This window comes from Passer montanus, unplaced genomic scaffold (assembly GCF_014805655.1).
Source record: "Passer montanus isolate IOZ18808 unplaced genomic scaffold, ASM1480565v1 scaffold11, whole genome shotgun sequence".
Classification (NCBI taxonomy): domain Eukaryota; kingdom Metazoa; phylum Chordata; class Aves; order Passeriformes; family Passeridae; genus Passer; species Passer montanus.
In genome coordinates this window covers 14,918,784-14,945,287 of record NW_024357613.1, presented here as the reverse complement: position 1 = coordinate 14,945,287, position 26,504 = coordinate 14,918,784, and the positions used below count along the sequence as shown (strand labels likewise).

The window sequence follows — 26,504 nt, the reverse complement described above, 5'->3', positions numbered from 1 at the left end:
TGTCACCTGAACAGGGAAGGCTTCCTGGAGGGTTAGAGGCAGGTGCCCTGGTCCACACGTGAAAGTGAGCTAAGAGGACTCAACAAGGTGTCTTCAGTGCCAGACGCTACTGCCTTTATAGTGCCTCTTGAACTGCAGGGCTTAGCAAAGGCCCCTGCCAAACAGCAAATTCTGATCTCTGATTATCAAAGTGCTCCAGTTCCAATTTTATCTGTTCTCACTTACCCACTATACCGTTCTACCAGATACAAATATTCCATATTCCAGAAGGAATCAAGAGGAGCTGAATTTAAGGAGTTCTGAAAAACACACAACCAATCATCCCATAGCACAGTAAATTACCAGATAGAAACAAACACTGTTGGACAGCTTAGAAAAACATGTTTTCTATTTATTTAAAAATAAGTTTGTAGTTACTACATTGCAGTGACAGTAATTCTTACACGTACATTCTAGTTTGTATAAAAGGATTCAAAGTATTATGCATCAAAACTAACATAGAAAGTGTCCACATAACAGTAAAGAAATTTCCAATCCATATGTACAAAAAGAAAGGGCACTGTTATCCTGGTGAGATACTTCAGGTTATATATAACATGATAATCTAGATTTCTGGAAGGAAAAAAGCCTTGATAAAGCTAAAGAATTATTGTTTTCAAAACTGTTACTCATTACATACAACAGATTTGTGTTTTACATAATTCTGTACAAAATAAGTGTAATTTTTAATCTGAAAATCTGTCAGTTTTAAAATTAACCTTTCTAGGTAATTTACTTGAAGTTGAGCTCCACTCTATACATATTGAAACATTATGACAGAATTTAATTCACACGTGATCATTATCCAGTTGTCCACCACACTTCTGCAGTTTTAGTATGGTCCAAAAATGTAACTTCTGTATGGTCTCAATGCATTAGCAAACCAACCTGCACAGTTGTAACCACAAAACAGTACATGTACATCACACAGTACATGATAGGTACTTCTATTTCTTTCTACTCCTAATTTGTGTGACCTCATTCTGTGCTCTTTCAGTGTAGAAAGTCATAGTATAGTACTACTTTCCTTCCCTAAGATGTATTGTTTGCATTATTTGAAGTGAATTTCCTGATGTATTTATCTGCATTAAAAAGGACCCAAATGACTATTTGTCTCACTACATACCTCCTAAAAGCTAAATTTACTCACCCTTATTTTATTGCAGCATATAAGGTTTCTCTCTAGAGTGCCTTGAGGCTGTTAGAACCTTGGGGAAAAGTGGGGAGGAGGGGTGGTGAGGGGGAAGCAGCTAATCACCTTTTTCTGCAATTTAAGATGTCTTTTAATCTGGCTGCCTGGCATGTTTCCTTCTCTAACACACTGTAAAACTGACATGGCGAATTCCCGCATCAAAATCTGCAGAAACACAAGAGCACCTGGAGGTTAGCTCTGGTTTAAAAGCTACCTGCTGTTTTCCCCCAGACATCATAGAAAGTGAGTAAGCTGTATTCACAATTCAAAAACAAGCAGCTACGTAAGCTGTCAATGCCAGATTTGTTATTTGAAACACATTGTCAAGCCCTGGCCAGATTTATGAAATGTAATACACTTTCCTCTGCATATGAACAAACATGTATAAACAATAATTTACAGCAGAAAACTAACAGCCCTTTTATCAGCTGAATATCTAGGTCCCCCTGGAAACCAAACTGTTACAAGAACTTCAGGGATAAAAGAAAATATATACTCATTTTACACAGTTCATTTGTCTTCATTTAGGTCGTAAACAGAAAATGAGCTTTTGCTGTTTCTAGGTGAGGTTTCAAAATCCTCTACCTTCTCTATCACAGCACTGTAGCAGACTTATGATTAAATATTTTAAAACACTGTTAAAAAAGCAAAAGGAAAAACCTTTGACAATCTGCTGTCAAAATATACTATTTTAGAAGAAGGTAAGGAGACGGGACACAATGTAAATATTGTGGTATGGGTATATTTTAACTGACCAGTGATGTTAAAATCACCTCAGCAAGATTCACATGCTACAAATAAACTGTGAATGTTGATGAAAGTGAGATTAAAAACCTCTCACCTCCAATTCACTATATAAATACAGGGTGAAAGGGTCCCATCCAGTTAAGCCTATTGCTTTTATAGAACCAATCAACTATTTAACATGTGCCTAAATTCAAATTACATGCTAAAGCATTTACTTGTAGTCCTCGATCCAACAAATGTGAGCAAAATATTTTAAAATGCGATGTAAAAATTGTAACAAGCTTGAAATTACTGAATGGACAGACTATTTTTTGTGTTGCGTGTAGTCCTTTTTTTGGTAAGACAAAAGCCTCTGGCACAGAATTGGTACTTAAAAATATTTGCACAGCAGTATAGTGAATAAGCTGTCTCTACACTACAATTTATTTTTTTAATAGATATTAATATCTATACGTGCTGCATCAGGGTCCTTTGTCAATTAATAGCTTTACAAATATTAAGCCATAGTAATATTCAACTCAACCAACTCAACCTTACAAGTCTATCAACAAACTGATCACAGGTACAAACCAGACACTGTACAAATAAACATCTGTAAATCTTTATCACAGCAGTCGAATCACTGGAGGAAGACATTTCTCTGTAAAGTTGTATCACTGGTCATTGCCAAGTGACAAAGAGCTCTAGTTCAATATTGACAATAATAATGAACACTACAGTGGTAAGATTTCAGTTCAGTTCCCAGAGAACACACTAACAACAGAAACAGAGTGGCTAAAGAGTTGTTAAGTATGTAGGCACAGGTACAATGACTCCTGTTTAACATTTAGAGCACACTTATGACAGAAGCAGAAGTATTTCCTCACTGGCAGTTAAAGAACACACTGTTACCGAGATACCACTCAGCAGCAAATACCAATTTTAACGCTTCCCAGTATAGCGTAGAAGTACCAGAACAGTATCCTTATATCCATGTCAAATATAAATGAATTTAATGAATAAAACTGAATTAATTGCTGCCAGATCATTTGCATGTATGTGACTATGAAGCTATGTTATTTACAATGCAACTGTAAAACAATCACATGAGGTTTTGATACTCCATTTTCTGAACCAGTTGTTAGGTACTTGAGATGGCATTATAAAACATGCATATAACTATAGATCTTAAATTATTTCAGAACACTGACCAATAGTTTATTGCTCACATTTAAAACCTAAGACTCTGTAATCAAAAGCTCTTTTTCTGTATTGATACAGTATCTCACAACCACCTCAAATAATTTTTTTCCCAACCAAAACACAGTCTGATGGTGACTAAAGTCTCATAAATAAAGTTTGCAACCTAGTGAAATTAAATTATAAAAAATATAACTTTTAAATAAATCTGGTATTAATTTCTAATAAATGTCTAGTGTTGCTTCTATAAAAAATTGACCCAAATTATCCACAGTTTATTTTTAAAGAAAAAACATTAATGTGTCTAATAAGAATCAAAAACTTACTGGCTAAAGTCACCAATATTACTGGGTGGGAAGCAGTACCCATGTTCTGCAGGTAAGGCCTTCTACCCTCGTACAATTAAGATGTACACTCCTCTGCCTACTGTTAAGGGAACGCAGATTATTTCAGTCTCCAAAACTTACACACAAGGTATTTTTGATATATAAATATATACATAAACATGCCATATAAAACATTATTACAAACGGAGTAAATACAGAAGATGAATTTTAGATATAATCTATTTTATATATTACAATGCAGATAACATCAGGAAATTACACATTTTCAAATGATTGCCTTCATCAGTGAGATTTGACAAAATTAACAAGTAGAATCAATCAGTTTTGAATAGAGAAGCTGTATTGCAACTGTACAAATGTAGCTTGTTATCTTACCACATGTTTAGTGACTCCATTTAATCAGATGATAAAGAAATACTTGTTAGAAAAAATAAATATGCCAACAAATCAAATACAAACTAATCCCTGGCCCCCAAATTAAAATCCATAACAATTCAAAGAGGATCTGGAAAATTTTCTCAGGCATTTTGTGTAGCAATAACTACCTAAAACTAGGTATGGTGGTGGATACTAATCTGCTACCCACAGTAGCCTATTTCTGTTACTATTGGTGGCAAATACCAATATTCTTTCTTCAAACTTTTAGACTTTTTTTTTTGGTAAGAAAATAAAGAGTGAAGAATCGGGCCTCAAATACATACACAGAATCTGTGCAAATTTAAGATCTTAATTCTGTATGTCTTCCCTTCCAGACATTGCAGATAATGTGTAAAAACAAAACAAAGTATAACCAGAAAATTTTGGTTACATTTTTGTACCATACCAGATCTCAGTAAATATGACTACTTAGGTATGTTTTTTCCTTGAAACTGGACAATACTTTTTTCAAGTGATAGAAAATGGCATTAAGGTTTGTTTGTAAAGGTATAAAACAACTAAATGTACCATAAACAAATAAATAACTGCTTTTCTTTTCCAGAGCAGTACATATAACAATACATTCCCCTAAGTCATATAGTTATCATTTACAATAGACAACTTAATTTTAGTAAGGATGCAAGAAATAATAGAATACAAGGCACAATCATTAAATGGAATTTTTCTTTAGGGTGTATATTGACATATGTCAGCGTGATATACCATAAAAAGTGCAGAAAAACACAATGTGCAATGAGACCACTGTATAAAACATGATTGCATAAAAAGTGATTTGGCCTTTTAACCCTAATAATTGAAAATAACCAATCTTCCCCTTAAAATTAAACTATAAAGTATGACATTTTAAAATTTTCAGTTCTAGTGCTATCTAAAAAATCCTGAAAAAAATTTATACCTGGGTAATATTTTAGACATATGTGTTTATGTATATATTAATATATACACATACACTATTCTTTGTAGGTTATTTCAGCCTCTTAAGCATGTCTAAAGTTGTAGAAACAACAATCAATCTGGATCAGAAAGTAAACATCATAATTCCATACCTGTCCTGTAATTTCCTTGAATCCTTTAACCAATTATACATTTAGACTAAAACATCTCTGTCAAAGGACCCCACCAGTGCATTATTTTCTACCAGAAGTACCAAAAGGATACATTTCAGAACAATGTTAACAACTTACTATTTGAAACAAGACACAGTTTTTATCACTGCAAATGGTATGCTGTACTGACACTCAAAAAGAAAAAAAGGTTTTCCACTGCACTGATTCTCAGTCTTTGGCACAATAAACAGAGATTTAGTGATTGATACAAGAATCAAGGTCTGAAAAATTAGACATTAGTCAAACTTTTTCCAATGTGGATATATATATTTGTGATTACATTTTTGCTATGTTTGGCAGAACTTGGATAAACAATGGCCTGTGCTAGGCTTCTTTTGCAGCTGAACATTCCATCACAACTGAAATTAAACTTTTTCAGATTAGCAAAGTTTGGTATTGTATTAATTAATAGAAATGAAAGTGAATTTACTGCCTCTTTTTGCCAAAGTCTGCCTTCCTAGGTGACTTGACTTGACTTTACAATCAAAGTGTATCTTGCTTGGTCAAAAATAGATTTCTGTTTTCAATTTGTGGCAATTAAAAGTTCTATTACCTTTTTTCAATTGTGTAGAGATATTACATACTACTTGAGCAGTGTAGCTCTTATCTCTGTACGTCAGTCAGAAATTGCTTTAATTATTCTTAACTGTGAACAAAATGACTGTTGAAATGTATAACCTATTTGGAGGGCAATAAATAGCAAAAGTTTAAAATATATATTTCTTTCAAAGAATGTTCTTTCAGTTTATCATTTTGCTAAATTTTTCTCCTCAAATCAGAACATACTCTTCTAACCCATAATAGCAGCAGGGAAGCAGAAGTCTGTTCTGCTCTTCCTTAACTGTACCTGCTTCATAGCATTCTGAAGTAAAACCCTTGGTAAAAATTACCAACCAATTAAATTAGCCTTTGCTTTTTCAGTCAACTTTCGGACTCTGCCTCTGCTTGAAGTTCCAAAAGTTAAGGAGGTGTCTTCAAACAATAGCTGCCTTTGCTCTTCCTCAGAGTCATCTTCATTGTAAAAGGCTGTCCTCCTACCCTGGTTTCTAGTTCTCATGTGAGGTTCAGAATCTTTAAGCTCTTCAGAACCTTCCTCCATAGGCTCGTGTGTCTTTTTCCTCCTGCTTCTTGTTTGCATTTTAACATTTGCAGGAGCTAAGAGGTCTGAGCCTGGCTGGCAGCTCTTCATCTTCCTTTTTGGCTTTCTACCCCCTCGGCCTTTTTTTTGTAACAAGTCTTCCTTCACATTATTTTCTGAAAGAGAATTGCATGCAGTAGAAACAGAGGCTTCCTCTGGTATATCCCTTGTGGTCTGGATTGTATTCTGCTCTGCAACCTTTTGCTGTTCAACAATTTGCAGCTTTTTTGGTTTCCTGCCCCTTTTCTTGTGCACCACCACTTCACAGCTACTGTTGTTAGTCTCCACCTTGGGCTTCCGTCCAGGACCTCTTTTAACTGGAGGTTTCAAAGGCTGTCCTCCATGTCCATTTACCTGAATGCTTCCTGATGCCAAAGCATTATTCTTGCATTCTGCTGTAAAGAAATGGCACAGAAATGTACACGTCACATAACAGATTTGCATTTACATTAATTTTCACACTGCCTTAATAAAACTCTTACTAAAATATCTGAATGGATTCACAGTGATTGCCAATCTGTCAAAATCTAAGAAACCCAAAGTTGAGCTCAGAGTTTTGTTCTACAATGGAATGAGGACTACTAGTTGGATTTAGCACATGGTAGCTGCAAGGAAAAAATCCCCAAGAAACAAACAAACAAACAAAAAAAAAGCCAGGAAAAATGCAGGGGGGAAAAAAGGGGAAGAAAGGGAAGGGCTGAAGGGTTTTTCTCAGATGATACAACACCAGTGAACAAAACTCCTATTTTGTATCTGCAATAGCAAAAGGTTGCTCAAGAAGCACTGGGAATGGTGCAAGGATTGGGAATGCTTCACAGTAAGTCATCTCTAGAGAAATAAAGATTTTCTTTCAACCTGAGGTAGCATCTTTTGTATCAAATTTTTACAGATTTCTCACACTAACAGACAGCAGAATGTACTTGCTTGAAGACCTTTACAGGGTATGAATTTTCATTACATGAGGGGTAATCAACTTTCTCAGAGGGGCACATCACTGGACCTCTTAGAAAAATGTTCTGACACCACAGCCTTGCCTAAAATATGGCAAAGAACAGGCTCACAGCCAGCATGATAGTTTCTGCAGCCCTTTCACAACTTCTGCTGTGTTTGAATGTGCACCATCATGCACTAAAAGCACAGGCCTCCTCTGTCCTATCAGTAGATGCAAGGAGGCAGGACCATGTCAACAACGTTCAGAAATCCCTGACATCCCATCCTCTAACAGCTATAACATATTTAGCCATGCAGTGTGGGAACAGCTGGGGCCTTTGTGAGAAAGCTTACAAGCAATGAACAGATGATTTAACTTATGAGACCATGAGCTACTTTTTCAGAAGCATGGATGAGTAAGAAAGAACTCCCTGGGGAGAGGACTACAAGGAGTAGGCAGATTAATTAGATGGGACACAATTTGCAGAATACTGTGTCCCCATTTTCAGAGAAAAGATGTTTAGTGGATCTACCTGCTTCAAGCATCTTCCAATCAGTTCAAAACTCCTTCATAAATAGGAAAGCTTTCTGACTAGGAGATCTTATTTCAGCCTCCACAGAAGCTTTGAATTTTAAGGTATTCTGACATCAAAAGACCAAGCAAGCTCACTCAGGAGATTTCATGAACTAGGTCCAAGCAGGCCATTCAAATATACTAAACAAAAGAAGCAGTAAACACTACATAGGTTTTTTTTTGCTGTGCCAAAAAATGAAAGAATGAATTTGCAGCTGGGGTCCTCTGATCTTTATGATTGGTCCTGCACAGAATGTTATCACATTCAATGTTACTGACCCAAATACAAGCCACAGAAGTTTTATGTGATTAAACACACAGATTTAAAGTGTGACCATGCAGAAGTATGTTTTGGAATTTAGGAACTTTTAACATGATATTTGTAATAATTTAAATTAAAGTACAGATATGCTAACACCTCAAAATCATCTAGACAACAGTTATCACATCATGGAAATGGTGTTAAGAGTAGTCAAAACCGTGCTAATTCATCAAGAAGGAAACTAATGGTGACTGAGTTGTTCCATTAGATTTCCCTATTCTGCTAAATTGTAATGCATTCTAATTTCCCTATCCCTAAATCACCACAGGTAAAGTACAACACTATAGTCACCACATCAATAACTCTGAGGGTGGGGAGGAAGTTCCAGAGAAATTTGGTACCTTGTGGATTAGCAGTGGAAGATTTTACTTTGCGTTTGATTTGCTTCTCTTTCTCGGGATTTTCTTTCGTGGAGTTATTCCTAGTGCTATGACTGTAATCAGATGGGGAAGGGTTTGATACAATATTCTGGTTCTTGGAATGTTTGGTTGAATTCTCCAGTACTAGAAGGATAAAAAGAAACAAAATTATCAACTTAAGTAGTTGACACTACATTCAATCTTGTTGGGCTAAAATGGAACTCATGTTCTGCTACAAACAATTTGACTCTAAAAAATGTCAACTTAAGTAGTTGACACTACATTGTTGGGCTAAAATGGAACTCATGTTCTGCTACAAACAATTTGACTCTGTGATCCAAAAGGAAGAAAGCTGCCTAGATAAAACAACATAGCCTAACGTGTTCATTTTCCCTCTGAAGAGCCTCAAAGGCCCATCAGTTTGAAAACAGACCCAGTCTTAACTGAGAGAAATATATTAGATTTACAAAGAGCTAGTTTTATCTTAAAAAACATTTATGGCTTAATTAATAGAAAACCAAAACCAAAAGCACCCGAACTTGCCTGACTTTCCTGACCCTGCAGTAGTATTAGGCTTTGTAATTAAAGGCTTTATAGTTAAAGGCTTTGCTCCTGAAGAAGTAGATGGTTGCTCTGTAACAGCCACATCTGTTATCCCCCTATTGCTTCGAGTCCGCACAAGGGAGGCCTCAGCGGCTTTTCCGTTCATCTGAGGCGGAGCGTGTCTCAGCGCTGTCGACCGTGCAGGTGCAGAAGATGATGAAGTGGCAGAAGTTTCTGCCTTCAGCTGAGGTTTTATTAATCTCCTCTTCCTTTCAGGGCTGCAAAAGGAGTAACAATTTGTATCCTGGATGACCACCTTGTCATTTTACAGGAATAAATAAAATTAAATGCTAGTGTCTGAGATTGTGGGAGTAAAACAATCACCTCTGCATGAAGTATGTTAAAAATATGGCATTTACTGTGGAAATTCATGTAAGTTGTGAGCTTCTGGAAAGTGAATCTTTACAATAAATACTATAGTTATATGATAAAGCATGATGCCATCACTATCCTAACGATGCTGTTTTACTGTACACATTTAGCAGTTATTTGAATTTTAAGCACTTACACTAGGATAGCTCTAAGTAAAGTTTAAAACTCTTCCACATCATAGGGACTTGCATGTCAAAGCTACCATTCTGCAATATAGGGAATAGTAAAGGAAGTATTAAGAAAAAAACACACTAAGTTTTATTGTTTAGGTATGTCAAAATTTCACATAATTTCATGAATACTGTAAAGGAATTAATGTACCTGGATGCAACACTACTGGAAACTGAGCTGCTTCTACTTCTTTTTTTCCTTCGTTTCTTTATTGTATTTCTTTTATGAAAGCGTAGGGCAGATTTATAATCTGATAAAATAGAACTTATGTGTTCTTCAAAGAAAGCAGAAAGGCGCAAGCTCATGCTGTAGATCTGAAAAAGAAATGCCAGTAAACAAGTTTGATACTTTTCCAAAGTGTTCCTTTACTTATTTATCAGCGAACAATAGCTAGAAAAGTAAAAAGTGATTAAAATAGAAATGTTTGAGGGAAATTTACAATCTGTCTCAATAAATATATGCTAACCCATGTGTAGGTTTGCTTTAACTATTTTAATGGTTTTGAAAAGTGTATCACAACTGAAGATGACACAGAAAAGGAAGAATTGGAAAAAGGAGTCTTTCAATTGCCTTTCTAGAATGTATCCCTTTCTAGTTTCAACAGAAATCACAAGGAGAGATCCTTAATGTAATTTTGCTGTATCATACCTAGGGTCAAGAAATCTTGTTTTCTGCTCTATTAACTTGATTGTTGTATCCTATATTTGAACACCAGTCTATTCCTTTTATAGATGAATTGATGCTACATGTAAGTTGGCTGCAAGAGGTACAATCAATGTATTGGAATTATGCAGGTGCACCTTTTTTTTCCATCTCTAGACTGAGATGATTTACAGAGACTCCCAAATTCAATTTAGATCACAAGTAATTATTTGAGCACAGTTGCTATTAATTCTGGAAACAGAAAAAAACACCAAAGTGACCTGTACTTTGAGGAGACACAGCACCTTCAATGAAACACAAAGTAATGACACACCAAACCATCTGAGCACCAGACTCAGCAGGTTTGACAGATTCTGCACATGTTACTGGAGATAGCATACAAAGGAATGTGTGTCTGATATGCCAAGCAAAAAAAAAAAAAAAAATCTGATGACTTTAGGTTTACTGTTCAAGAAAGCATCACTGATATCAGTTCAAATAAGCATCAGTGACACCAAGTAAGATGCTAAAAATATAAGTGCATGACATAGTAAAAACATCACATTCAACAAGATGTTGTATGCACTGAAAGCACATAGATTCTAGAATATTAAGACTCCTGACATAAGAACCTTCCACTTCCTCTTCTGAGTAAAACACAAAAAGACAAATTTATTACTATACCAGTTTGGAAGAAACATGAAAAACAAAAGAATCTATAAAACTACAGAAAGCTAATGTCAGGTATGATGAGGTCAAGGAGAGAAAGAAAAACCATAAAAGAATGCAGACCTGCCCCAAAAGCCCTGCCATTTGCTGCAACTGAAAGAGTAATTCTTTTATGGGGTATGGCAGCCTCAACAGTGAGTGGGCCTGTCTGCTTCTGACTGAAGAGTAATCACCAATCCTGCTAGTCACCTACTAAGAAATTTGTGCCTAGGTCTTAAAACAATCAAGTCCTAATGATTAACTTGCTATTTAGAGCAGCCAAACTTAAAAGCTGTTAATAATTCTGGTCTTAAAGCCTAACACACATTAGCAGAAGAAAAGCTACACAGAAGCTTTGAACCCATGTAAATATGCATCCATAATTTAACTGCTATCAGATACTGCACCTACTACTAGCAGGACATCTCAGTATGAAGAGCTGTCATGTTTGTACTGTCCTGTTTCCCAGAACTCCTAAGAGCCTCATTACAATCCTACTGCACATTAGTGAACAGCACAGAATTTCAACATCCTCTTCTGTCTATATCTGGATATTTCAGTTTGAGGCAACCTTCAAAGTAAAGAAGCTCCCTGTGTATTTGTTTTGAAAATCTGGTTTCTTCTCAAAAATATTGGTTAAATATCACTATTGTACTCATATTCCTGCTTCTACAGAACTATTCATCCGTGTGGTTTTCCATTTAGACACACTTTCTAATATTTACTTTTGAAACACACATGCAGAACATCAGAACTTTTGGTATTTAAAAAGCACACATTCCTTTCCCTTCAAGTATAAAGCTGTAATAGTTTCTCTGAAATATTAACACTTTAAGAACAGAAATAAACTTGTTTTTTAAAAGCAATCAAATTACACTGTCTCTCTGCTTTTTCAGTCCTATATTTTTCAGTTTCAAACAACAACAATGGAAAATAATAAAATCTTACCCTTGATCTTTTACTTGGTGTATAGGCCTTGGAATTGCTGAAAATAAGTCTCACATCTTTACATAACTCCATTGGTGACTCGTAGTTGCCAGCTTCCAGTGTTTCTCTAACAGTAGCAAAGTCCATAGGAGTGTCAATAATATCTCTATAATCCTGTTTGAAAATAGCAAAGCAATTTATTACAATTTTTCTCCCAAGCCTTTAATATATAATTTTCATTAGGATGAACCTGTTTTCATTTGATAAACCTGTTTAACCAAAATGTCCTCTTTAAATAGGTATGGAAGGGTGCTGAAGACATTTTTCCCCTTTCCAGTAATATACAACATACCTCCCTTTCAGGAGTATGTATATACTCAGCAGGGTCAAGGTTAAAAGTTAACTGATAGATGATTTAATTGATTTTATAAATCTATTTACTGAAACGCAGAGCTCAGAATTTGGTGTCCCAAGGGTTGCATTACTGACACACTGACATGAAGATAACAGTGATATGAAAGTGTGACTACAAGCCTTCTGGGCAGCTTAGCAGCTCAAACTTAGGACTAAGACTAATACTGTTCTCACATATTAGCTTTAAGATATGAAGTTTGAATACTTGAGCCTGATCAGAGGCTTATCACATCCTTTCTGAAACCTGAGCAGTTTGCCAAATGGAGACCTGACAATTTATAAATGTAATGAAGTATCAAAAACTCCACAGGCTTAGGTAGGACTCAAGTCAAGTCAACGACAGAAATTTTTTTTCCAGGCAATGGAAGAAACAGAGACATGCTCATACAAGAAAAAGCTTAAATACCAAATTTAACCAAAAAGTTCATCCATCAGAGCAAATAGAACCTGCAGGAGTGCCTCTGCATGTTAAACAGGCTTGTGACACCAGGGAGCAGTGTGTTTCATGCCTAAGCCTAGTAGAGTGCTCTCTATCAGCTCATTTGAGGATCTCAAACATATAGGGCCACTTGTAGTTGGCCACAGCATAAAGTTTAGGTTACTTAAAAAATAATGGTACCCGGTGGCTGTAGAAGTGTAAAGACAGATCTATTAGTGACTTCTGAAAGAGAAGCATTTCTTTTCTCTAATTGAGACAGTTAATTTTGCCCAAGTTAATCACCCTGGAGTCATATTTTACACAATTTAAGATACGCTAGAAGGAAAGCAAGCAAAATCTTTATTACTTTAAGTTTTCATACAGTCTTACTTTCAGTTTTTATATTCTGAAATGAAACCAATGATCCTTGCCAACACATCACATGCAGCAACCATATATATGCATTTCATATATATCACCATTTTTGTGTCAGAAAAGGAAAGACATCTTAATTGCAAAAATTGTAATTTACTTTAAAAGCTATCTACTTAATAACATAAGCATCCCTGAATATAAAATATTTTCCAACAAAAGTATCTGAGAGAGCAGAGAAGTATTATTTATTTTGAAATTAGTTGAAAAAAACAGTAAACATTATTAAACAAGTGACAATGAAGTGCTGAAAAGAATTCTGTCACTACAGCTGCCTGAAGTTTCAATTGAAAGAACTAAAGGAATGGTCAAAGTTAAAAAAAAACAAACCAACCCACCACTTAACAACTGGATAATAACCAGTCATCTTGTTCTAAAATACTCACTGGATACTCAAGAAGATCCACTGGTTGTCGAAATGGTTCAGAGTCTTCACACTGAAAAATGAGATTCAGCAGCTCCTGGCATTGCTTCTTCCATGACTGAATGTCATATGACTGAGCCCTATTACGTAGCCGCCGCTTCGGCTGATGGTCCTGAAATGACAATATTGCCTGGTGTATATTAAATAAACTAGCTGCTTTTACAAAATCTAATGGAAGAGTTACCCCACAGGATATAAATGAATTCATAACATGCAGCAGCACAGACAGAAATACTTTTACATTGAACACTTCAGTAGAACAACATATCACTAAGTTCAAAACCTTCAAAAAGCTGACACTACCTGATACTAGAAATATTTCAGTTTTACATTCCATTGTTTACAAATACATTTTAGCAATTGTAGTACTAAATATATGAATATAAAAATTTAAAAACATTTACCTTTCTTTTTCTAGTGGAAGTCCCCGGCACATTTGTGTCTTTCTCTTCTTCCTTTGAGCAAGATAATGAGTCGCATAAAAAGGTTAAAAAATATAAGCATATATGAGTAGGCAAGTTCTTTTATATTTTAAACTTATAATTTGAGTCTTTACAGTCCTACCCCCATCCCTCTGAGAAGCATTTCATATGACTGTCAATTTTGAGAACCTCTCAGAAATCTAAGCAGCATTCTCCAGCAAACTATTAAAGCTCTCTGCACTAAAGGAAGACAGGAGGCTGGATTTTCACCCAGTTTCCCAGCTGACAAGAAGAAACATTGTACTGACGGAAAATACACTCCACTTCCCAGCAGTGACTGAAACCAGTACTTTGATCCTCCACAGGACAGACAGTGGTCTTGTTTCTCCAGCATATCAATGCCAATGCCCAAGACACAACCACTTACCTCATCAGAGTCAGACAACACTTTCTTCTTCATTGCGTTGTATAATGGAATTATGTCATAGCAGCTCTGGTCTCTGTAAACAGAAACATAAGCTAATGTTTATTTTCTATCATCACCTGTGGAATAAACTGTAATTTGCTTAGGAAAAGGAAAATATTTATGAAGCCATTCTCAAATAAAATGTGAATGTGTTTAGTGCTATATGAATATTAAGAAAATTGAACTATTAAGTCAAGCTAACCATCTGTTCAAAAAGTTGTAAAATATAGATCATTTAACAGTGTCAATGTTTTAAAATTAAAAATCATAATCCTTTACCGTGCATTTGCCAGCATCAGAAAAACCTAATCCTGTACTATATAGAAAGATTTGAGGCCCATCTAGTTTTTAAGGAGCATTATAGTACATTTATTGTACAAAAGTGAAATTTAATAATTTAATTTAGCACTCACAATGTATGACATTTGAAATGCAAGTGTGGAAGGACTAACACTGTTAATGCATAAACCTGCATAATGAAATCAGCAAAACACACTGATTCTCAATTCTTGATTAACAGGTAAAACTCCTCTACAAAGGAAAGCTCAAAGGTGTTCTACTATGTAGCAATATAAACATTTGGGAAGAAAAGTGGTTTGTAACACTTTTACCACTTGTAACTGTAAACACTCAGCAACTCCACATGGAATCAGAATCCCTAATACAGGCTACTGCCATTACCACTAGAACAGCTGTGATAGAAGTTAAAAAAAGATAAACTAACTGCAACACCCACCACCCATTTTCAGCTCTTTAAGGTACTTGGGTAACATAAGAAACTAAGACGTATATTCTCAGAGGCATCTAGATATTTCATTCTCCTTAGAACCATGGGCTTTACTTTCCATTGTCTAGGCCTTCTACCTTACAGTTACAACCATAAAGTCTGGGCTTTACATGAATTGCTAGTTCACTTAAATTAATAGACTCAAGCCACATTAATATTAACAGACTCCAGCTATAGCCCATTATTAAATAAGTATATCCAAGAACATCCACTAATTTAACTAAGCCAATTAATAACATACACTTTGAAAAACTCTGAGCTACATACACTTTGAACAACCCTGAACTGTTTAATTAATCAGAAAAAAACCCATGTAGGACAAAGATGTTAAAGAATAAAATTAGTAACAGAAAAGCCCTTTAGATATGTATCTGTTCCTAATATATACTTCACTAAAACTTTTAATGTCTAAAGCAGTTAAGTGTTTTATATTTTCCAAAAAATATCAGAAATCACAGGCACTAGAGAAATTGAAGATTGATTTATGGACTCAAAGTCCTAGATTTCCAATTACTAAACAGAGTTCTAATTTTTTTTAAGAACACACAAATAAAAAATAACTTGATTCAATTTAACACTGACAAACTAAATCACTAAAAATGTCACAATTTTTGTTAAACTAATGAAGTATCTTGCTGTGTCTACAAGGTGGAAACAGCAGTGTTTGTTGTGTACAAGCAAACCAAGGCTGTGGGCATAGTAAATTCTTACAAACTTCAGTTCTGTAGATGTGTCAACTGACTGAAAAATCATATATTTGTCAATGAGTTTGTCTATAGATAATAACAGAATGTTTGAAAGACAGCTACAACTTCAGTTGTCTGCAAAGCCTTTAATTTTTATTTTGCAAACATATAAAACATCATTTTCAAAGCTATTGTAAATTGTAATCCAGATTTTAGAATTATGTTAACATAGCCAGCATTAAACTCAAAATTAGAACTACTAGCTTACCAATGAATATATCTGTAACTTCATGAAGATCTGTAACTCCATGAACTCAAACCCATTTTTATTATTTAGGAGAACATCTCTCAAAACAAAATGCCATGCCAATCTATGCCACTCAATGTATTACAAAACTTGTTTTTCAAACTTATGAATTCTTTGTCAACATAAGCTCTATTCTTTTCTGCCCTAACAGCAGACAACAGGTTTATTTAAAGTGTAAAACTATCTTATTTTAAAATTCAGATCTAAAAAGGCTCTTGCCTTGATAAGAGATAGGAATAACAACAGACCTACTAAGCAACTCACTTTATGAAGTGCAGCAGAAGATCTGTGACAAATTTGGCAGATTTGACAATAGGACTTCCAGGTTCGTTAAATGTGCGAGTATTGTGTTCGATGTACCGGACTTCCCACATTAACGAAGAAAGGCGCCTGCATCAAAACAGTTGGCAGAAAAGAAAAGGAGAAAGAAATAAGGACAATTTCTAACAATGTATATGAGCAGGGAAAAAACCAGCCTTCTTCTCATGCATATTGTTTCCCATTACATCAGAAAATGTGCGCATCGGATACGCTGCCCTCAGTGACCAGCAGCAGGCAGCTTCCTCTGGCTTCCCGTTCTTATGTTATATTCTGAGGTAATCTATACAAATGCCTTTAAGAACATACAGCTGACAACCCTCAGGAAAACTCAGCTGTGTTTATTTTTCCTTTATGATATATATAACCCATCCTACATCACCTTTGAACTCAGTTAAGGATTAACAAAATAGTAATAAAAATGTTTTAGAGTATACCTTTTTCTGACAGACAACAATCAGATTTCCCCTGATTTAATAAACTAGCTATAGAATAGCCACATTATAAAAAATTATACACAGAAGCAGAATAACTGAAAAAATAGATCCAAATCTTAAAAATATAAAATAAAAAGATAGTAATGACTGACGGCATAAAAGTTACAGTTTTATGGTAAGCCTCATGAAAAACCACCAAAAATCAAAAGTGATCTGAACAATCCACAAATATATAGATATATAAATCACTGCAAAGCGCAACACAATGTGGGTAGTTATTACCTAACTAGGTCTCAGCAATAGTACAGAGTAAAAAAGCCCATTTATTGAAGGTGTGTTGATTACCAAAAATAATTGCTTTCTCTTTTGACAAGAGAAACAAAATCCAGCAAAAATCCATCTGACAGCAAAGCAGTGAATTATAGAAGAGAAAGCTGGATTACCTCATATGACACAATAAACATGGAATTCAATATTGCAATAGAATGATAAAAAACAGGCGCTATTTTGAAAATGAAAAAGCAAATTTAGTTTAGAATTCAGTCTTCATTTAATATGTATATGTAATAAACATTTAATGTGTATAAAACACTAAAAATGAACTTTGAAATTGGGCCGAAACCAAAATCTTATCCATATTTATTCAAAAGAAACTAAAATGACACTGATTTTAAAACAAGAAATAGAACAAAAACTAAGGAAACTGAAGTAATTTAAAGAACTATACTCCCATATAGATATTTACTTAAAAAAAAAAAAAAAATAGAAAAAACCCACAGCAATTGAAATCACAGTTTAAGAAAATACCAAAACAGTATCAAAAAGTATAAGCTTTTTTGTTGTTGTACAACAACTCAGAAGTTCAACATCAATAATTCAAAATCACAGTTTAAGAAAATATCAAAACAGTATCAAAAAGTATAAACTTTTTTTGTTGTTGTACAACAACTCAGAAGTTCAACATCAATAATTCAAGAAGTCAGATTCTATGCAGCTGCTTAAGTGATACAAGAATATTTTTTTAAAGCACATCAGGACAAAAAAAAAAACACTTGAGATATTTCTAAGGTTTCTCTTATTAAACTTTGAAAGTACTTTAAAAACTATTAAGTGGAAACTTTATCCTTTGGACTAAAAGTCACTTTACTAACCCTGCAATTTGAATCTGACATGGAATAAGTAATTTACATAATCAGGAATTTAAATGCCATGTAGTTTGAAAATATATTTTGGAGATGTTCAATCCTTTGTTGAGTTTTAGAAAACGCAAACCTAGATCAAGGATAAAAGATGAAAAGAAGTAAAAGCACGCAACCATAGCCACCTCCTAGTTTGGTATGACAAGACAAAGAGCTACCAAAAATACAGCTGCTAGTAGATCACAGCAGAACTGAGAATTGGGTCTAACCTGTAAAATCTGCTTTCCAGTCTTTGCTTAATGGTACTGAGGTCTGTGGGATATGCCACAACAGTGCAATACATTGGGTAAGCCTGAAGATCCACTGGTGCCACAAATGCAGAAGCAATATCTAGATGAAAAAAAAAACCAAACCAAAAAACAAAAAACAAGCAAACCACAAAACCCCCAGTGTTATATACCACAAAGTTCCATAGCAGTTTCAAGATTCACCCCCCCTGCAACATAAGCCATTTCTTCACTTTTGAAATGCACAAGAGTTTCCCAAAAATAACAATAACTAGATATTCCAAATGATTTCTGATATTCTATTTAGAGTGCTTGCTGAGGTTGTGCTGTAGATCCCATTGCTGCAGTGACTGGGTTCCCATTATGTTATGCATGAAGCACCACACTCCCCAAAGGCATAGCAAGTGCACATTTGAACTATACCCATTTGAAAAGTATAAAAATTATACACAGATGAAGGCATGCAATTCAATATTGTTATTTACAGCACAGACTCATAACATTTCACTTTATATTGCCACTCTCACATCTTTAAACAAAGCAATACATTAAATTCCTGCCATAAAAGTTACAGTGCTATTTCAGCCTCTGTAAGATGTGGGTAAAATCCACACTCAAAGTACAGAAACACTCTCTCCTGTCCCTACCTAAAAGCAAAGAAGCCTTCCAAAGCCAATCCAATATAGTGCTAGAGAACTGCTGAGTAATTTAAGTCTGTTCACCTAAAAAACCTTGCTTTTTCCCCTCCTGTATTTAGAATCATCATGAGGGCTTAGACACATCATTCTAGCATCTTGTATCTCAAGGAAAAAATACTGCAATACAAAACCATTAAAAAAAAAAACACCTTTAAAAGTATCAAGTCTTTATATGCTGCTGCTAAAAGACTGCTCTTCTTCTAAAAGCTGTTTACTTTTTTGAATGTTCTAGCAACTGCTACCTTGTACCGATATGCACCACACCTGCTATAGCCGAATCCCAAACTAAGTGGTCTACCATGCACATCATAATGCAATATATCAAACAATTACCCTTGGCTTACTCTTACAGCAAAAACAGCTCAAATTTCATTTCCCCACAATTTTGGGGTTTTTTAACACAAATCTCTAATTTGTCCTACTACACTGTACAGATAACTCCTTTGTTTAGGAAGCAAAGGGAGGCTTCTTATGCAGTATGTCATCAAAGAAACCATATGGAATATAGAGGTAATCAGAATTATTTCAAGAGTTAAGAGGATTTTGGCTTTTTTTGAAACATAAATCTTACTTTGCATCAAGTGCTTCAAAACTCAGTTAAACAAAGTATCTGTGACTTTTATATTTAATGCATGACCACTGTTAGCCCAAAACCTAAGACTGCTGATTGAACATCTTTTGATCCCCATAAAGACATACAGAAGACTCATAATTCAGCCTGTATTTACTGATGGATCTCCATCCAGACATCCATCTGTGATCAGGTAAATTTTGCAGCAATGTGTTAAACATTTTAACAATTATTTTTTCAGAAGCTGCCTGTAAAGAACAATTGCTCCACAACCAAAGAGCAAGTAGCTTTCCTAAGATAAATAACTTCTCCCTCAACATTTTATGTAATTAAGGAAATGTGGGGAAGAAATCAGGCATTAGAAAAGGCTAATACAGGGAAAATCCACATATAGATATTCATTATCTAAGTAAATCTATGCTTTTTTCTCCTCCTCCCATCTGTCTGTAATTTAGTTAATATTCATATATTCATTTAATCATACAGGTTTTAATTTTAACCCCAACATGAGATTCTGGTAGCTAAAGTTAAAAAATCAAGTAACTTGCTTTTAAGATATAAAACCCAAACCCCTAGCATATGTCAAATTATCTACCAAAAAACGACAGTTACTTTGGAAAACAGGAAAAAATGTAGGTTTCATAAGTACTCACTATAAAAAAAACTTCAAAAATATTCAATGAGAAAGTTTTGTTACTGTTAATCAAGAGGTTAAATGTGTATTTTATCACATTCATTTTGGTAATGTCAGAAGTGCACATGATCATAATCTGAAAAACATAAACCAAAAACATTCCCCATATTATTCAGAATTTACCTAGAGTCATAAGCTGGTTTATCCCTGCAATAATTCTGTCACACTCCTCATCTCGGGTCCTGGAACCCCACTCTCCATCCAAAGGTTTGTAGAGCAGTGTTCTACGTTCATCGTCAGTTAAAGGAACACTAGTTCCCAGTTCTTCTGGAAACACAGCTGGAATGTAATATGAAAATGAAATAGAACATAAATGTTTGTATCTTGTGTAATACATATACCTGTAAATCAAAGATACCATGAAATAATTTTTTATAAATGCATAGCTCTTGATTTGTTCAAAGACATTTTGGATGTATCCAGTATCCTGTATATTATTCTGTGTTACATTTAAATCCTTACAATGCAGTTTGGTGTAGAGGTCCTCCCTGAAGATTTATCCTCTTCCAAATACTAATTGTAAAATTTATTTTAGAACCAACTAAGACACTCATTTATAACAGTTAAAGCTTGTGGTTTGGTTTTGGAGTTATTCTGGGTTTAAAAGCCAATACTCTTGGTAATAAGTTATTTTGGGAAGGAATGGCAGATGGTTTTCAGACAGAGTTTAAGAAAACTTTGACATTGCTGCTAAAACATTCTCCAGGTAGTGGTTCTACATTGCCACAGTTTTGAGGTCAAATACTAAAACCACAGTTCCTGAGTATGCAAATAGTCATATCATCTTAGCATCCTTGAGGACCTACCAATTTTGACAGTTTATACTGTAACAGCAGATTTTTCAAGTATAATGTTAAGCATTACATTAAATTAAAAATTTTAAGAAGTATAACAAATGTTGATATTAGTGAATATAGCAAAAAAAACCCAAAAAACCTGATTCAGGTTTAGTTATCTTAATCATCTTTAGTTATCTTAAACCATCTGAAAATGGTTTTTCCTTTCTTAAGACAACAGGAATTGCCCTCTACTAAAAAGTAAACAGGGGCAGTCTATTTAATTATTTATTTTAATAATGTTATTCTAACACCTCTCTTTTACTTATGACAGAGATGCCTATTAAAACAAGGATTGAACCAAAATAAAAACTTGAAATGAACAAAATTAAAATTAAAATAATTATCAATTATTTATGCTTACTTTCAAGAGACAATATTATCAAACGTTTCATGGAAAACAGATGGAAAAATGCTGATTCTACTTTGCTTTTTAACAAGAGTTCTATGAAATCTTAGAAAAACCCAACCAAATAACCAAAAAAATGTGAACATGTGAATAGTGCCCATGCTATGCTGTCCACTCTGCAGCATCTGTATCTGCTACATGTGCTGGGCCAGAGGGGGAGGAAAATGCTGCTATTACCAAACTCTCTCACAGGCAGAGGTTGCATCTGTAATGCACTGAACAGCTGCAGGAATGCTGACATATCTTCAAGCAGCAGTTTCTCCAAGCTGACCTAGGGCATGGGTTTATCTTCCTAATTGTACAAAGACTTAAGTTTAACTGTACATTATCAATAGCAATTTTTGTATTGTTTCTATTTTCAACATCACTCAGTTTATCTAGCATGGCTGGTTTTTCCCAGTTCTTTTATCTTAATTATTTTTTCGTTTAGTAATCAATTTAACAATATTCTTTAAATGCAACTGGTTTGCATTTAAAGTGGGCCTTCTTCCCACTCCCCCCCAAAACCAGGATTGTTTATGTAAAACCATATGACATATGTTTTCTTTTTAAAATACACTTGTAAAGCAAATTATATTAAAAAGGTAACATACCATTACTTGGTATCAGCTCCATGTCCCAAGGGCTCATCTTCTCAGTATCACCATTGTCCCAGCTTAAAAATAACCACACTCAAATTATCTACTAATATTGCTTCAACAATGTAATTATTTAATGTTTGTAACAAAACTTTAATTTATACACCACAGAATATTATAAAAAATAAACTGGTACAGTGAGGTGCATGACTGAATTTAATGAAAGTAAGTTTCTCAGTCAGTACTTCAAATGAAGTAACTAATTAACATAAAAAAGATTGAAGATAAATTTGCTAACCAGACATTGTAGCACTGAAATAAGCTATCAGGATAATCAGGCTGAAGAGGTTCCTGGCTTTCAATTGTTCCAAACCACCAAGCATCATCTATCACTGACCTGAAACGATCACCTAGGTAAGAACAAAAAATAACTTTGTCAATATAAGGCATGCTACCCTCCCAGAAAAGCAGGTTTAGAGAGATCTGGCTTGATCTTGAATACAGAAATCCTTCTGAATATTTACAGCCTCAGCAGGCAAGCATCAGTCAATGCTTAGTTAAAAACTAACAAAACTATTATTTTTGAAAATTGTTTTTTAACCAAAATGAAAGTTAATATAGCATTTTAGAAAAATAATGATTTGCAAATCTACCTACATATTCCTTACTTATGAATTTATTTCTTAATTTCATATAAAAGGTAAGACATTTCAATGCTTTAAGACTCCTTTAAAACTCAAATCTACTTGCATTAAATACTACATGCTACCTTAAAATAACTGAGCACTATGACACTTCTGTATGGGGAATATTTTACAAGCTGCTGAGTTCGTCCTCCTTAGTTTCTGAAGTGCTTTTTCAGCAATGCAAATGTAACTCAAGAGGTTCATTCTCTTTACTATGCAGGCAATCTGACTGATAATAGAATAAAATTTATTAAAGCTTGCTCAAAAGGTTAGCAAAGTAATTTACTGTGACTTGCAATGGCTTCACTACCACAAAGCATTCACACAGCTGAGAAAAAAGGTCAGAAACATTATTAAAAAAAATTACACATGAGAATGCATGTATTACACACCATCATAAATGCTAACATTTTCTACAACACATGCCACAAGATTAAGAAACCATTTTAGTGTAGTATTCTGTTAAATACAAGAAAAAAAGTCATTTTTTAAGCCTGATATTCCAATAACTATACATTTTTATGTGGGATTTGAATATACACACACTCTCAGCTGCTGCAGTATTTGTTCCATTTCAATACATCCACCCCCTGCCCAAATGCTTGCTGAAGTTGTCTGAAATAACAGGAAGTAAATGTATTCTCAAAAATGGTCTGCTTTCTTTACCGCATTTAAAAAAAAATTGAATTTAATGGATCACTAGTAATTCAGGACAATTATAAAGCTTCTATTAATAATCCTACTTGTGCTGAAGAGAACCAAGTAAACCAGAAATATCTGAAATGCAAGATCAAAAATGTAAATAAGGGCTGATGCTTTATTTTGAAAGAATAATTTATTTTCTGAAGAGCTATAAAACTACAGTTTTCCAATACAGCCTTCCCTAGTGATCAGTTTTACAAAGAAATGTCCATAGGTACAACTAGGAGTGACTTCACTGAGCTGAATATTAAGCAGATCAAAACTACTTAAAGAGGCATATACTGGCACCTGCTTCTAAGGTCTCAAGAGCCACAGCATTCGTACAGACAGAATGCTAAAGCAGAAAACAACATCAGTGAAAGAACCATCTCCTTAATCTCTACTTTCCCCATGTCCTCTGTGCTACCTCATCTATGCAGAGAGCAGTCCAAAATGTCTCAGAAGAAGGCAGCTCTAGCACAATTTTCAAGAACTGAGTATCCCTGAATAATGTTCACTTGAAGATAACAAAAAATGTATGTGCAACTCACAGTGGCTGCTATGTAAGAGACAGGCATGCACACCTGTCCAAGACACGCAGCTGAAGTTGCAGGAATACTTCTGGAATAGCTTTTAGCCCAAGTATTAAACTCTTTAATACCTGGGCTAAGCTTACAGAAGTTTAACTATATTTTAGTATAGTTAAACTTGAAGTTTAACTATAGTAAGATACAGATATGCAGTAAATAGAATCTGAATGCAAATAAGACTCTGTAATATCAAATTTTGTTTGTTCCTTCTAAAAGGAGTCATACAGTTATATAAATGTAATATTAAAAATATAACAGATATGCAGATATTCTTCCCTAAAACAAAGCTGAAACAACAACAAAAATTCACATTATTTGCATTGGAAGCTTGATAAAAGGTCCTGGTACTTCCAATACTTTCTGTGTAGCTTGGATTTATTCCAGACTGCAAATTTCTTAAATAGAGAATGAGCTCTGGAAGCCTGGCTAGGCTGTTCACAAACAATGGCAATCATTCTGCTGCTGCAATGATTTTGTGCAAAAACATGGCATGGCAGAGGAGGGCAAGACCACAGATCCACAACCATAAGGAAAGAGCAAAGCTTAGTGACCTTTTAGTAGGTCTTCATCAACCTTGTCACTTCTGAGATCTTTAAACCAAAATGATCTTTGAGAAGAAATCAAGGTTTACATTTCTTATTGGATCAGAAGTCTAGGATCTTTACTGAATTCCCTATAGAAGTAAACATGAGCTGTCTTTTCAGACAACACAGCGTAAAGTATGAAATTATATGGAACTTATTCCTATGGCATCATGTAATTTATACATTAGAAAGTACCCAACCTAAGGATAGTGCTGAGGCATACAACTTAAGGACATCAAAGGACAGGAGATTAATTCATTATATGGCTGAAAGGTGATCTTTGTCATCATATGGATAAGATGATTTGGAAACAGATCTGACTGGAGGACCTGCTACTCAAGGGCATTTTTCCAATATCCAGTACTCCAAAATAACTGGGCACAGGCAAAGTAAAAAGAATCCAAGTCATTCCCTCATCATCTGGCAGCGAATTTTAACTATATACACTTCAGTGAAGTTAAACCACAGGGTTTAGAAAATAATTCCAAAAGTATAAGACGATGGAAAGAGCATTCTTTTTGTATAATCTAGACATCAATTTGCAATTTTTGAAGAAGTATTCCTACGTTTTTAGCAGAAATTTCAGAAATTGGTAAAAAACAATCCTAGTAGCAATGCAGTTGTAGGAGGGCCTTCAATTCAAAAAAAAAAAATATAGATACAAACAATATATAGGTTACAAGAAGTTTTCAGCTAGCAATAAACACCACATTCCTAAAGCCTATCCCTAACTATTCTCTCTGCAAATATACAAATGAAATTTTCTTTGCACTTTCTTTTGAAGATTACCCGCAATATTTAGCTTGCTTCCTGCCACTTTGGTCAAGGACTAAGTAGAACTCCCCAGCTAACTATGTGCAGAGCTTACTCTTTGACTTCAGTATAGTATTAGGATTTCTTTACCATAACCTACTTTTAAGAAAGCTATCATGAAAATAGGTAGACACTTACAAAAACAAACAAACAAAACAACAGCACACAACTTTCCCCACAACTCACCTATATTCCATCGCCTATGCTTTGCATCATCAAATTGCTGCCTCAAAACTAGGAAATCTATGACATCTGGCATATCATGGTACCTAATTACAACAGAACACACAACTATTAAGCAATAAAACAGCAAAAGCATAACATAAAGCACGTAAAAAAATTAACACTTTGAAATCAACACTTGAAAAGCACGTGGTCAATATTAATGTCATCATTTAACTTTCAACCTCAACACCCCCCTGGCCATCCCCATCCAAGAAAACCCCCAATTTGCATACAATATTGCTTTCCTTACTTCATGGTGAAGGCTCCTCCAGTCAGTTTACCCGTATCCGGGTCAAGAAAAGCTAGTTTAAGACAGCAGAGAGTAGGCAATCCCACTTCATACTTAATCCCAACTATTTTCATCAGCTCTTGCTCCTGGAATAAACAAAATACTATGTACCACCACTGAAGTTAATTGAAATAGCTTTCTGAAACATGAAAACATGGGTAATTGAATGTACTATATTTCTGCCAGATTATGTGAAAATCAAGAATCTGAAATTTAGTCTTCCACAACGAGCTATTATTTCACAATGCAATATACTTGAAAATATTTTGCTATGAAGTATAACCATTTTATCTGCTCAAGCTGATACAAAAAGTAGTACAGTTTAAGGTTCGATTTCATTTGACTAAAAGTTCCCCCTTATCTTACAATATTAAGAGTTCTAGATTTACTTGTATCAGGGACTTACTTCCAGTTAGGTGGTTTTTTTTGTTTGTTTGTTTTTTCGTTTTTTGTTTTTTTTTTTTTTTTTGGTTTGGTTTTTTTTTGTAATATTAAGATACAAACAAAAAAGAAGTCGTC

At 34.5% G+C, this 26,504-nt stretch overlaps 1 protein-coding gene across 3 annotated transcripts in view; it reads right to left on the bottom strand.

Annotated features, from left to right (window-relative positions):
• Positions 1-370: 370 nt before the first annotated feature.
• The window catches only part of LOC120512061 (pleckstrin homology domain interacting protein), a 107,556-nt gene continuing 81,422 nt past the window's right edge, over positions 371-26,504 (bottom strand). Inside the window, exons 26-40 of one of the 3 annotated variants that reach the window (XM_039729983.1) lie at positions 25,947-26,071; positions 25,658-25,740; positions 22,416-22,527; positions 22,133-22,194; positions 20,418-20,573; positions 18,314-18,434; positions 16,415-16,540; positions 14,332-14,404; positions 13,887-13,937; positions 13,445-13,594; positions 11,816-11,968; positions 9,668-9,831; positions 8,915-9,192; positions 8,354-8,515; positions 371-6,581 (exon numbers count right to left, since the gene is read on the bottom strand). In XM_039729983.1, coding sequence (XP_039585917.1) covers positions 5,935-6,581; positions 8,354-8,515; positions 8,915-9,192; positions 9,668-9,831; positions 11,816-11,968; positions 13,445-13,594; positions 13,887-13,937; positions 14,332-14,404; positions 16,415-16,540; positions 18,314-18,434; positions 20,418-20,573; positions 22,133-22,194; positions 22,416-22,527; positions 25,658-25,740; positions 25,947-26,071 — 2,463 coding nt within the window. In that variant the 3' untranslated portion in view covers positions 371-5,934. Of the gene's footprint in view, positions 6,582-8,353; positions 8,516-8,914; positions 9,193-9,667; positions 9,832-11,815; positions 11,969-13,444; positions 13,595-13,886; positions 13,938-14,331; positions 14,405-16,414; positions 16,541-18,313; positions 18,435-20,417; positions 20,574-22,132; positions 22,195-22,415; positions 22,528-25,657; positions 25,741-25,946; positions 26,072-26,504 lie in introns of those variants that run through there. The other 2 variants (XM_039729973.1, XR_005629932.1) reach the window with 2 other exon arrangements.